Below are 15,094 nucleotides of genomic sequence, written 5' to 3' on the forward strand. Positions count from 1 at the left end.
GAAATAATGAAAGGGCAAAAATGGAGTCCTTAAAGGGGTACTCCGCCCCTAGACATCTTATCCCCTATCCAAAGGATGGGGGATAAGATGTCGGATCTCCGGGGTCCCGCTGCTGGGGACCCCGGGAATCGCTGCTGCAGCACCCCGCTATCATTACTGTGCAGAGCGAGATCGCTCTGCACGTAATGACGGGCAATACAGGGGCCGGAGCATCGTTACGTCACAGCTCCGCCCCTCGTGACGTCACGGCCCGCCCCCGTCAAAACAAGTCTATGGGAGGGGACGTTGCGGTCGTCACGCCCCCTACCATAGACTTGCATTAAGGGGACGGGCCGTGATGTCATGAGGGGCGGAGCCATGACATCATGCTGCTCTGGCCCCTGTATTGCCTATCATTACGCACAGAGCGAACTCGCTCTGTGCAATAATGATGGTGGGGTGTTGCAGCGGCGATCCCCGGGGTCCCCAGCAGCGGGACCGCGGCGATCTAACATCTTATCCCCTATTCTTTGAATAAGGGGATAAGATGCCAGGGGCAGAGTACCCCTTTAAGGGGTTAATGTAGTTTGTTTTTAAAGTTCATATGAAAGCAGAAACCTGACAAGTTGTTATAAAAAACTGCTCCACTTTCCTTTACGCTGATTTTGATATATCTCTTATACACATTTGTGGTGCTCATGTATTTTCAGTCTCTAAATGTCAACAAGAATTTTCATTTTCTCTTCCAATTTTACTTATAAATTGTTTATACCCCAAAGTGTGTATACATAGGGGAGATTTATCAAAACTTGACACTCACCTGTCTCTTTACACAGTTTAGCATAAAGCCCTACGGCAATCAGTAGTCCACTGGCCACCTGAAAAAGTGTAAGAGTAATGTCCCTGTCACATGCCAATATACAACCATTGTGTAGTTTTTAGCAATTTTTTTTGAGTATACACCGTGTTCCAAATTATTATGCAAATGCTATTTAAAAGTCACAAACATTAAATATTTAGTTTTTCAGTTTAACTCATGGATGGCATTGTGCCTCAGGGCTCTTTTGATCACTTAAAACAATCTTGGACACCTGTGATAATTAGATTGCCAGGTGAGCCTAATTTAAGGTAACTGCTAAAGGGGGGTGTTCCACATTATTAAGCAGAGCACCATTTTCAAGCAATATGGGGAAGAAAAGGGATGTCTCTGCTGTTGAAAAGAGTTCAATGCCTTGGATGAGGTATAAAAAAAATTAGATATTTCACAAAAAACTTTAGTGTGATCATCTAACTATTATGAGATTTGTGGCTGATTTAGAGCACAGATGGGTTTGTGCAGATAAAGGTGCATTGAGGAAGATTTCTGCCAGATACATGCTTCGGATCAAGAGAGCAGCTGCTAAAATACCATAACATAGCAGCAAACAGATATTTGAAGCCACTGGTGCCTCTGGAGTCCCACACACATCAAGGTGTAGAGTCCTCCAGAGCCTTGCAACTAATGCATAGTGCATAAACCTTCTATTCGGCCATCACTAACTATTGCTCACAAGCAGAAATGGTTGCGTTGGGCAGAAAAATACATGAAGACAAATTTTCAAACAGTCCTGTTCACTGATGAGTGCTGTGCCACCCTGGATGGTCCAGATGGATGGAGTAGTGGAGGGTTGATTTACGGCCACCATGTTCCAACAAGGCTGCGATGTCAGCAAGGCGGTGGAGTCATGTTTTGGGCTGGAATCATGGGAAGAGAGCTGGTCAGCCCCTTTAGGGTCCCCGAAGGTGTAAAGATGACATCTGCAAAGTATGTGGAGTTTCTGACTGACCACTTTCTTCCTTGGTACAGAAGGAAGAACTATGCATTCCATAATAAAATCATCTTCCTGCATGATAATGCACCATCTCATGCTGCAAAGAATACCTCTGCATCAATGGCTGCTATGGGGATAAAAAGAGAGAAAGTCATGGTGTGGCCTCCATCCTCCCCTGACCTCAATCCTACTGAGAATCTTTGGATCATCCTCAAGCAAAAGATCTATGAGGGTAGGAGGCAGTTTACATCCAAACAGCAGCTCTGGGCTATTCTGACATCTTGCAAACAAATTAAAGCATAAACTGTCCAAAAACTCACAAGTTCAATGTATGCAAGACTTGTGAAGCTGCTATCAAATAAGGGGTCCTATATAAAAATGTAACGTGACGTGTTAAAATGTTTAAAAAGTTTAACTGTTGGTAAAAGTTGGATTGAAATAGCTTTTGATTTCAGTAAATATGCTGCAAACACAACAAATGACAATTTTCAGCTCTTTACAACCTATAAAGTGTTTTGAAAGTTAATGAGCGTAATCATTTATAACAGTGCATTGTAAGTTTTTTATGTTTAAAAAAAATACTGTTATCATTAGGAGGTTTGTTCAACAAAATTTGAATTGTACTCTTAATAGTTGATTATGTTGACTGTTATTTACATCAATTATTTTGGTAAATGAGAAAAATATAATTTGCATTATAGTTTGGAACAGGGTGTAAACACAGAAAATGAATCCATATTAGTTGAACATATACACATGGAATGGTGGACCACCCTATTCTCAGTAAGGCCATGTTCACAGAGCTGAATTTTTGTGGAATGTCCACCTGGAAAATTTTGTCGGTTGATGTTTCCGCTGCGGCAATTCCGCCATGTGCAGGGTGCAGCAGAATCCCATTTTTTCCCTATACTTTTTTCACCTAAATTTAAAATGGTTATCCAGGAATAGAAAAACAGAACTATATCAAACTATATCAAAAACCGCGCCCCGTCTGTCTCCAGGTTTGGTGTGGTTCTGCAGCTCAGTTCCATTAAAGTGAATGGAGTCAAGTTGTGATAACACACCCAACCTGGAGACAGACGTTGAGCTGTTTTTGAAAGAAATTAGCAGTGTTTTTCTATGCTGGATGACCCCTTTAAAGGGAAACACAGTAGTAAGTGAGGCCCTATATGTTACAAAAAGAAATTTGATGTTTGCATTAGCGTTGCTACCAAGCCTTCCATGGTCATTGCAAACAAACTTAAAATGTGATAAATCTGTAAAGTATGTCCTCAGTGGAAATTTACACATGTTAAGTTATTAACCTTAGCAAATAATACATATATGGGCAGATATGCCATTAACACCTAAGCTGCTATGAACCAGTGGGCCACCAGACACTGTGTACAGATTGTGTACATACTTCACAAATATAAATCTTGCCCCCAGGGCTGCTATCTGGGGGGTACAGCCAGTGCACCAGTAAGGGGTCCAGGGACTCTAGGGCTGCCACCTGGCCAGTAAATGCCATGCTGGGACCCAGGGCCGGCCTTAGGTGTTCAGGTGTCCTGTGCGAGCTAACCTTGTGGCGACCCTGGTTGGGAAACACAAGCATACACACACACACACGCACACACACATAACAGGGACTACAACTCCCAGCATTCTCTTGTTGGGAACCACTAGCATACCCACACATAACAGGGACTACAACTCCCAGCATTCTCTTGTTGGGAACCACTAGCATACCCACACATAACAGGGACTACAACTCCCAGCATTCCCTGGTTGGGAACCACTAGCATACACACACACACACACACATAACAGGGACTACAACTCCCAGCATTCCCTGGTTGGGAAACACTAGCATACACACACAAACACATAACAGGGACTACAACTCCCAGCATTCCCTGGTTGGGAAACACTAGCATACACACACACACATAACAGGGACTACGACTCCCAGCATTCACTGGTTGGGAACCACTAGCATACACACACACACACATAACAGGGACTACAACTCCCAGCATTCCCGGGTTGGGAACCACTAGCATACACACACACATAATAGGGACTACAACTCCCAGCATTCACTGGTTGGGAACCACTAGCATACACACACATAACAGGGACTACAATTCCCAGCATTCCCTGGTTGGGAAACACTAGCATACACACACACACACACACACACATAAAAGGGACTACAACTCCCAGCATTCACTGGTTGGGAACCACTAGCATACACACACATAACAGGGACTACAACTCCCAGCATTCCCTGGTTGGGAAACACTAGCATACACACACACACACACACATAAAAGGGACTACAACTCCCAGCATTCCCTGTTTGGGAACCACTAGCATACACACACACACACACACACACACACACACTACAACTCCCAGAATGTGCCCCCCCCCCCCCTTCTCACATAGAAATCATCCCCAGTTAGAGATTTATTCCCAGTCCCTGCAGTGTATGAATCCCCAGCCCGTGCACAGTAAACACAGACAGAGCTAAGACAGGGGAGATGAGTAGCACTGCTCTGGCTTTTTCTCCCTGTGCAGACCTGCGTCCTCCCGAGCTCAGGGAGGGGAGATGAAGGAGGGGGCATGTACCACCTCTCTCCCCTTGCTCCCCTTTGCGCAAGTTTTCACGGGGCGGAAAATTCCACCTCACACGGGCCTGTTACACTGTGAGCTGTGTCGGCCTTCCGGCGCCCCTGTTGCTATGGCGCCCTGTGCGGCCGCACAGCTCGCATACCCCAAAGGCATGCCTGCTTGGACCAATGCCAGCACAGTCCATGCACCCTCTGTGACTGGGCCTGCAAGTGATTGTGGGCACGCCAGGGGGGGGCATAATATTCTATATGGGCAATGTGAGGGACATAATACTCTATGGGGGAAATTTGAGGGGTATAATACTCTATGGGGTAATGTGAGGGGCATTATACTCTATGGGAGCAATGTAAGTGACATAATTCCCAATGGGAGCAATGTGAGGGGCATAATATTTTATAAGGGCAATATTTGGGGCCTGCTACTCTGTGGGGGCAATGTAAGGGGGCCTAATGCAATATAGGGGCAATATAAGGGGGTCTAATACTTTATGGGGGCAATATGAGGTGGGCTAATACTACACAGGGACACAGAGGGGCCTAATACTATACTGGGGTACAGAGGAGACTAATACTGTATGGGGCAGTGTAATATAACTGAAATTTCATGAAAATTTTGCATTTTTCTAACTTTGAAGCTCTCTGCTTGTAAGGAAAAGGGATATTCCAAATAAATTATATATTGATTCACATATACAATATGTCTACTTTATGTTTGCAACATAAAGTTGACATGTTTTTTTACTTTTTGAAGACATTAGGGAGCTTCAAAGTATAGCAACAATTTTTCACGAAAATTTCAAAATCAGAATTTTTTAGGGACCGGTTAAGTTTTGAAGGGAATTTAAAGGTCTTCCTTATGTTCGAAATGCCCCATAATGGACTCCATTATGAAAACTGCACCCCTCAAAGAATTCAAAATGACATTCAGAAAGTTTGTTAACCTTTTAGGTGTTTCACAGGAATAGCAGCAAGGTGGAGGAGAAAATTCAAGATCTTCATTTTTTATACTAACATGTTCTTGTAGACCCATTTTTTTATTTTTATTTTTTCCCTTTTACAAGGGGTAAAAGGAGAAAAAGCCACCAAAATGTGTAACCTAATTTCTCTCAAGTAAGGAAATACCTCATATGTGGAAGTAAAGTGTTCAGAAGGGAAGGAGCGGCAATGGGATTTTGGAGAGCGAATTTTGCTGAAATGGTTTTGGGGGGCATGTCGCATTTAGGAAGCCCCCATGGTGCTAGAACAGTTAAAAAAAAAAACATGGCACACTATTTTGGAAACTACACCCTCAAGGCACGTAACAAGGGGTCCAGTGAGCCTTAACACCCTACAGGTGATTGACAAACATTTGTTAAAGTGGGACATGAAAATGAAAAAAAAAGTTTCACTAAAATGCTGGTGTTACCCCAAATTTTTCATTTTCACAAGGGGTAATAGGAAAAAAGACCACCAAAATTTGTAACCCCATTTCTCTCGAGTAAGAAAATAACTCATATGTGGTTGTAAAGTGCTCTGTGGGTGCACTAGAGGGCTCAGAAGCGAAGTAGCGACATTGGACTTTTGGAGAGTGAATTTTGCTGAAATGGTTTTCTGGGGGCATGTCGCATTTAGGAAGCCCCCATAGTGCCAGAACAGCAACACATGGCACACTGTTTGGGAAACAAAACCCTAAAAGGAACTAAACAAGGGGTATAGTGTACCTTAACATCCCACAAGTGATTGACAAATTTATGCTGGTGTTACCCCAAATTTTTCATTTTCATAAGGGGTAATAGGAGAAAAAGCCCCCCAAAATCTGTAACCCCATTTCTTCTGAGTATGGAAATACCCCATATGTGGATGTAAAGTGCTCTGCGGGTGCACTACAGGGCTCAGAAGAGAAGGAGCCATTGGTCTTTTGGAGAGAGAATTTGGTTGGAATAGAAGTCGGGGGCCATGTGCGTTTACAAGGCCCTGTGCAACCAGAACAGTGGACCCTCCCACATGTGACCCTATTTCGGGAACTACACCCCTCACAGAAGGGGTGCAGTGAGAATTTAAACCCCACTGACATTTGACAGATCTTTGGAACATTGGGCTGAGCAAAGAAAACATTAAATATTTCATTTTCATGGACCACTGTTCAAAAAATCTGTCAGACACCTGTGGGGTGCAATGCTCACTGCACCCCTTGTTACATTTCATGAGGGGTGTAGTTTTCAAAATGGGATCACATGTGGGGGAGTCACTCTTCTGGCACCATGGGGGCTTTGTAAACGCACGTGGCCTTCAATTCCAGCCAAATTGTCTCCAAAAAAACAAATTTTGCAACTTCCCTTCTGAGCCCTGTCGTGTGCCTGGAGAGCACATCCACATATGGGGTGTTTCCATACTCGACAGAAATGGGTTACAGTTTTTTTTTCCCTATTACCCAAACACCAGCATTTTAGTAAAAAAATAAACACATTTTTCATTTTCACATCCAAATTTTACGAAAATTTGTCAATCACCTGTGGGGTGTTAAGGCTCACTATACCCTTTGTTACGTTCCGTTAGGGGTGTAGCTTCCAAAATAGGATCACATGTTTTTGCGTTTATGTCATAATAGCTGTAACTATCAGCCACCCCTGTGCAAATCACCAATCTAGGCCTAAATGTACATGGTTAGCTCTCACTCCTGAGCCCTGTTGTGCGCCTGCAGAGCACTTTACGTCTTCATGTGGGTTATTTCCGTACTCAGGAGAAATTGCATTACAATTTTTTTTCCTTTTATCTCTTGTGAAAATGAAAAGTATGGGGCTACACCAGTATGTTACTGTAAAAACTAAAATTTTTGTACACTAACATGCTGGTGTAAACCCCTGCTTTACATTTTCATAAGGGGAAAAAGGAGAAAAAGCCCCCAAAATCTGTAACGCAATTTCTCCTGAATAGGGAAATACCCCATATGTGGCCCTAAACTGTTGCCTTGAAAGATGACAAGGCTCCAAAGTGAAAGAGGGCCATGTGCATTTGAGGCCTGAATTAGGGATTTGCATAGGGACGGACCCGGATGCAAGCATTACACTTGATTCCACGGCCAAAATACCCTACGGCAGTGTTTCCCAAACAGCCTCCAGCTGTTGCAAAACTCCCAGCATGCCCGGACAGTCAGAGGCTGTCCAGCAATACTGGGAGTTGTTGTTTTGCAACAGCTGGAGGCTCCGTTTTGGAATCACTGTTGACGACATGTTTTTAATTTTTATTGGGGGGGGGTTTAACTGTTTAAGAGTGTCTGTATATGTAGTGTTTTACTCTTTATTTTGTGTAGTGTAGTGTAGTTTTTCAGGGTACATTCACACGGGCAGGGGTTTACAGCGAGTTTCCCGCTGTGAGTTTGAGCTACGGAGGAAAGTTTGCCGCATCTCAAACTTGCAGCGGGAAACTCACTGTATTTCTCCTGCCCATGTGAATGTACCCTGTACATTCACATTGGGGGGGTGAAGGGGGGGCACACCTCCAGCTGTTGTATATCTATAACTCCCAGCATGCACAGACAGCCAAAGGGCATGCTGGGAGTTGTAGTGCCTCCAGCTGTTGCAAAACTACCATTCGCAGCATGCCCTTTGGCTGTGCATGTTGGGAGTTGTTGCTAAGCAACAGCGGGAGGCAAATAGCGCTAACCTCCCGCTGCATGTTGTCGCTGCTGCCGCCGCCAGACTCCATCGCCATCCCCCTCCTCCTTTGTCTCCTGTGTGGCAACCTGTCCGGTCCCGCAGGCCTGGAACTGAGAGGAGGTCTCCCCCTCGTGACTCTGGGGGCCATTCGCGGGCTCCCCCTGAGTGGCCACAGGAAGCCTCTCACCTCCTCGGGGTTGCTCCTGGCTAGGGGCTTTCTTCGCTTTTTGGTCCTATCCCGAATGCAACTGCAACTCATGTTCCTGATGCATTCTCATGTTTTCCCATTTCTCTACTGTTATTCTACGATAGCCTTATTGGTCACCTGTAGTTTATTTTCTCTTTAAGATAGTGGTATCCTTTGCTGTGGCCTTGGAGTAGGGTGTTTGCCTTTTTTGGTAGTCGTTCCTTGGTGGTGTTCTTCCATTTTCCCTCTCGAGGCTATAGCAATGGATTGCCCATGCCTTGGATACCGGTCCACTCTGGTGGTCTTGGCCTCCGCATTGGCTTATCGGTCTATGGTTAATTTTTTTCCTCTGTATTGTTTTTGGTTTGTTGTGCGTTGTCCTGTTTGTCTACTGTCTGTTTGTCGGTCCTTTTGTTGTCCATTGTTTCCTTCCCCTTCCCGTTCTTCCCTTTCCTCAGATCACCTTTCCTTGTTCTTATTCTCCAAGGTCTGGGTTCCCCAGTCACCTCTCCATAGGTTTGATGTGGTCCTTACGAGGTCTCCAGTGGGTATGTCTCTTTATTGGCTATGTTCCTCTTCTCATCATCCACCATGGTATAGTGTGTCTCCTTGAACGTTAAAAGCCGCAACTCAACCACATTTTGACTGTTCTGGATCATTTCAATTTGTTCATCATCTCTTTCCTCAGGCCTATCCTGGTGTCTCTGATAGGAAGATGGCTGGGACTGCTATTCTGGTCTCTCGATCCTGCCCACTACAAGTCTCTTCTTCCTATCTCTCGTGGGCATTGTGTGGTGGTAGAGTGGTCCTGGGCGGGGTCCCGCTTCTGCTCTGTAATGTTTATGCCCCCAACACTTCACAGATCCCATTATTACATAGGATCCTCTCTAAGCTCCATAAATACCCTTCTTCTGCCTGGTTACTATGGGGGGACTTTAATCTTATTTTCTCTCCTTCCATGGACCATCATTCTCTCTCTGGTACTCCTCCTTCCTGTGCCCAATTGCGCCTGGCTACCCTTTTTTGGCAGACTATACGGGCCTCCTCATTATATCATCTATGGCGGATAAACCACCCGATGGACCGCTCTTTCAGCTTTTACTCGCACCCCCTTGAGCCAATTTCATGGTCTGACCACTGCCCTGTCCTCCTTTCTTTTTCTTAATCTTCGTCTTCCCTTAGCAGCTGTCACTGGCATTTCAAAGATTCTCTTCTTAAATCATTACCATCCCGGGAGTTGATACAGAAGTGTCTCACTGATTATCTTTCTACAAATGAAGGCTCGGCCTCCTCGCAGGCCGTCCTTTGGGAGGCCCATAAGTCTGTGGTACGAGGGCATTGTATTGCACTGGGGGCCCAACTTAAAAGTGATACTCTGACTCGCTCCCGGGAACTTTGTGCACAAATTATGTGCCTGCAGGCTCTCTTACTATGCTCTCCTTCTGTGTCAGTCCTGAGGAGCTTGATAATTGCTCGTGCACAGTTGGGCGACCTGGCTCTTCATAGAGTTTTGTGACTGTTATTGTACGCCAAGCAGTGTTTTTATGAGAAAGGTAATAAAGCCCATACTGTAATGTCCGTTTATTTGTTTTTGTATTTTTTTGTTTAGGTGTGTATCCACACACTAGTTTGTTCAGAGCAGTTTGCTATTCCACCTGAATAGGGAATAGTTAATTCTCTGAACAAAAGAGAACTCGGGTGGAGTTATTTAGCCAGAGTCCTCTTGCATTCTGGTGCTGGTTATTGAGTGGAATACTACTATGTCTGTTTGTGCTACATTCTGACTATGTCTGCTTGAGCATTTACCTTGTATTCATCCTGTCATTTTATCTGGGTTTTTAGCCATGGTTATATAGCATGCTCCTTGTATTTTAGTCTGTGTTACATTAGTCGGTATTAGGATTATGTTTGTTCGTTCTGCTCTGTCGGTGTTCACACTGTGTCTGAGTCCAGCTTGTACCCTGTGCTCTGTATCTTACTGTATATTCCTGTTTGGTATTCTGGAGTCTATTCAGACTAATCCGGTTCTAGTCTAGTGTTTCATTTATTATATTTCTGTTTCCTACTGGGTCAGCATTATGTCCACACGGTGGAGTGTGTCCGCTGGCCAGTAGCCTATTTGGCTTTATTATTAATGGCTACTCCTATAGTGGAGTGTGGAGTCCAGTTTGTATGTTCTGTGTCCCAGTGTGAACAGTGTCCTATATTTATATTCTGTTTGGTTGATCTGATCTTTGTCCTTGTACCTGTTTGTGAACGGTGTTCTGTGTTACCTGTTCAGTTTAATGTTTTGGCTCTCAGTCCTTCTGTTTATCCCCTTCATCTCCTGGGTTCTGCTGTATACTCATATCATGCCTAGTCTTGTTCATTTTATCATGTTTGGCGTTTATCTGATATCCGGTTTATGAACTGTTTGTATATTCACTAAATTCTACTCTGTTTGTGAGTTTATATTCTGCCCTGTTCTATTCTGCCCTGTCTAGTAGTTCTCCGTTTCTGTTCTGGCCTGTGATCGACTATGTATATTATGTGTTTTTACGCCACTGCATTTTAGCGCAGGAAGGGACCGGCACCCAGTTGTCGATCCATCGTTTAGGATGGATGGGCAAGTAGGCAGGTAGAGATGTTTTAGGGTCAGTTTAGGGCTCACTCTCCCTGTCCCCCCCCAGTCGGTAATAACACATACTATGTTGGCTAGGCGCCTACGTGACTGTGCAATAGGGGTGTGAATCGCCAAGAATTTGGCGATTCGATTCGAATCGCCATACCAGTGTGGCGATTCGATATATCCCGATATATCCCCATACCGTCTAGGTGACGATACATCGCGATTTATCCCGATTCTGTCTAAAAAACAATGTCTTTTACACTTTTATTAAAACTTTATTTTTATTTTATTTTTTTGGTACACTTTATTAGTCTTTTAGCAATCATTAGATTCCTCAGACAGATAAATAGAGTTCTATTGAACTCCATTTATCTGCGATCCATTGATAGAGCCTGGTCCAGCCAGGCTCTATCAATGACAGAGCCACGGAGAGCATACACATCTCCCTTTAGACGCCGCTGTCAGCTTTGACAGCGGCGATCTAAAGGGTTAATAGCCAGCCGCGGCGATCGCCGCATGCTGGCTATTAGCGGCGGCCCCCGGCTACTGAGAACAGCCGGGGGCTGCAGAGTATGGAGCGGGCACGAGTCGGGAGCCCGCTCCATACACACTGCAGAGCACCGCATGCTGGATATTAGCGGCGGTGATGCATCAGCGGCCCCTGGATACTGAAATCAGCCGGGGGCCGCAGAGTATGGAGCGGGCACGAGTCGGAGCCCGCTCCATACACCCAGAGCGACACCACGTCAGAACCGGCTGACAAAATGTGGAACTTGTATCTCCTGATGCCCGGGACATGCTGTTCTGTGCATCAGGAGATACAAATTCCACATCACTAAAAGAATCGATTCAAAAATATTTTGAATCGATTCAGTATCGGCAAGTGAAAAATCGCGATAATCGCGGGAATCGATTTTTTCTTACATCCCTACTGTGCAATTGCTCAATCTCCCTATTCCCTGAAGGCCTCATCTGGTGTTCTTTACTATCACCCAGCTGATATCTCTCAACTCTTTGTTAATTACTGTACAAGAAAGGGGGTGTAGCTCATTTAGCCAACCGACCCGAGGTTAACTGATTGGCCTTAATCCCAAAAAAAGGCCTAATTTTAGAATGAATGAATAATTATTTGTATGTGGTAATAGAAGTAACCACATACAAAAATCAGTCCTCAAGGGACAGTGGGAGATAAAGTGTAAAACCAAGTAAAATAAATATATATCAACCACCTAATGTATAGATACAGTCCTATTTGGTGCAAGAAAAAAAAAAAAAGTCTGATAATGGTATAAGCTGCTATATACTATTATCGGACAATTTTTTTTTTCTTGTGCCAAATAGGACTGTATCTATACATTAGGTGGTTGATATATATTTATTTTACTTGGTTTTACATAATTCTTTACTATAATTCTTTACTGTTATTCACATCTGGTGCAAGGGCCCTGCCCAGATTTGTTAGGCTGTATTATTTTTATATAATAAAACTAGTAATTTATTTTATCTATTTTTAGACTCAGGTTTATTCATTTAATAATCTCACTTATCCATTTATGCTTTTCCCTTTTTTTGCTATATTTCTATTTCTATTCTTTACTCTTTATCTCCCACTGTCCCTTGAGGACTGATTTTTGTATGTGGTGACTTCTATCACCACATACAAATAATTATTCATTCTTTGTTAATTACTATTCTGGTCTTTACTCCCTTCCTTCCCAGCTTCCGTCTGATCCGGTGGAGCACGCGGCTGCCCTTGATTCTTATCTGTCCTGATGCGACTTGGCCACTTGTCGGGGGCCGATCGTGAGGTTCTCAATGCTGAGGAGGAACTCCTTGAGGTCCTTAAATCCCTTCCAGTTGGTGCTCCCCTGGACTGGATGGATTCTCTCACCTGTACTACAAGACTTACTCTTCCATACTCGTACCTAAACTTGTCTCTCTTTTCAATTCTTTTATGGGGGTGAGGAGATCCCGCAGTCTTTTTTACACTCCTTGATTACCCTGATACCTAAACCTGGTAAAGATCCTCATGATTGCTCTAGTTACGGGCCTATTGCCCTTCTCAACTCTGACTTGAGGCTCTTTTCTAAGGTCTTAGTGGTGAGACTTAGCTCCTTTCTCCCCTCCCTTATCCATAAGGATCAGGTTGGATTTATCCCCTGTCATCAGGGCAGTGATAACACTAGGAGGGTAGTGGGTCTAGTTGACTTAATCAGTTGGAGGTCTGAACAGGCTTTGTTTCTTAGCTTAGATGCAGAAAAGGCCTTTGATAGGCGGGGTTGGCCATTTCTTTTTGCCACCCTTCAGAAATTTGGTATCACGGTAATTTTCTAACTGCTCTACAGGGTCTCTATTCCTCTCCTACTGCCTCCCTCATGCTCCTTCTCCAACCTTTCCTCTGTTTATTGGCACTCGACAGGGATGTCCTTTGTCCCCTCTGGTATATGCCTTGTGTATCGAGCCCCTTGCTGCCATGAGCAGGAGGGACCCGGATATCACTGGCATTCCCCTACACGATTTAATTTAAGATTTGCTTATTTGCTGATGATGTACTCCTCATGCTCTCTGGTCCTTTACTTTCTCTTTCTAACCTCTATAAAGCTCTGCATGACTATGGTGTGGTCTCTGGCTACAAAGTTAACCCCTCTAAATCGGAGGCGCTCCCTCTTAATCTTCCCTTATCTGTGTCTACTCTCTTACGCTCAAATTACTCTTTCAAATGGTCTACCTCTGCTATCAAGTATTTAGGGTTCATATCTCTTCCCACTACACCTCTCTTTATTCTACTAACTATCTCCCCCTTTTTTGGGAACTTGGGGCTTTACTGGAGAAATGGCGGTCAAAATACATCTCCTTTTTTGGCCGTATTGCTGCGGTTAAAATGACTATTCTTCCAAAATGAGTTTATTTTTTCAAGACGTTGCCAACCCGCGTGCCATTGTCCGCCCTTCGCTCTTTTCAATTCGTTATTTTCCGCTTCATTTGGGATGGGAAGAGACATCATCTCACGATGTCTGTCATGATGGCTAGCAGGGCTATGGGGGGACTAGCGGTTCCTGATGTGATGAAATACTACTGGGCTGCTCATCTGCGCCACCTTCTGGCTTGGTCCTCCTACCAAGCATATATCCGCTGGATGAAGCTGGAGAAGCTTTGGTTAGCTCCTATTCACCCGAATACCTCCTCTGGTCCTACTAGCCATCTACTATACCTCTTTCTCCTCTTCTGGGTCCTATGTCTTTCTCTAGATGTTTTTGGGGGTATTGCTCCAGGAAGTTCAGACTGTTTTCTCCTTCCTACCCTCTGCGGTCATTCCTTTATCACCTTGATTTCCCTGCTGGTCTGTCATCACTCATGGTGCGGGAGTGGGGTTCTAGGGGTCTTTTTTGCTGGGCTGATGTAGTGGACCCCATATCACGTTCTCTACTACCTTTTGAACAATTGGTGGCTCGTTGGGATCTCCCCTCGTCTGAGCGCTTCCACTACCTACAAGTACGGAATTTTAATTCCTCTGTGTCTGGTTCTACAGTGGTCTCTCAGCCTACTGGCTTTGAAAGGTTATGTCGAGGTGTACTGCAGGCGTGGGGTCTTCTCTCCTACATATACTCCCTACTCCTCCAGCCCCCTGATGGAGACCCCCCATTGCACCGCTATATGGGCCGTTGGGAGGTTGCTCTCAATACTACCATTACCTTACCTCAGCGGCATATTATTTGGGAGAGGGTGTCTAAGGCTTCTATCTGCACAGCATATAAGGAAACCCAGTGTGAAATGATCATGGGCTGGTATCACACTCCTGAACTCTTAAAAAGACTGAACCCTGATATCCCTCCTCAATGCTGGCCTTGTGGGGTGGGTCTGGGCACGGTGTTTCATATTTTCTGGTCCTGTCGTCTCATAGGGGATTACTGAAAAACGGTACAGCGATTAATATCCGATACTTTGGGTGTCTCGATCCCTCTAGATCCCTGAGTATGTCTTCTCCACCTTTCTCATCCCGCTCTATCTAAGAAACCATTTAAGCTTTTTATGCATATTGCTTTAGCCACTAAAACCCTTATCGTCAAGTGTTGGAAGAGGACTCTTCCTTCCTCTGAGCCCGATCTGTTGGCCCGCATCCGTGAGATCCGCTTCCTGGAATCTCTCACGGATTCATTAAATAATTCAGTACCTTCTTTTCTTTCGGTTTGGGAACCTTGGGACCGCTTCTCTGATCGAAAGCCACCTTGATCTCTCTAGCTCCACCTCTATTTCCTTTT

At 44.5% G+C, this 15,094-nt stretch overlaps 1 protein-coding gene across 1 annotated transcript in view; it reads right to left on the reverse strand.

The window, feature by feature from the left end:
- The window catches only part of LOC130269951 (tetraspanin-33-like), a 28,737-nt gene that overhangs the window by 10,303 nt on the left and 3,340 nt on the right, over nt 1–15,094 (reverse strand). The window contains exon 2 of the mRNA XM_056518154.1: nt 800–857. Coding sequence (XP_056374129.1) covers nt 800–857 — 58 coding nt within the window. The remainder of the gene's footprint in view (nt 1–799; nt 858–15,094) is intronic.

This window comes from Hyla sarda, chromosome 1 (genome assembly GCF_029499605.1).
Source record: "Hyla sarda isolate aHylSar1 chromosome 1, aHylSar1.hap1, whole genome shotgun sequence".
NCBI classification, from domain to species: Eukaryota; Metazoa; Chordata; class Amphibia; order Anura; family Hylidae; genus Hyla; species Hyla sarda.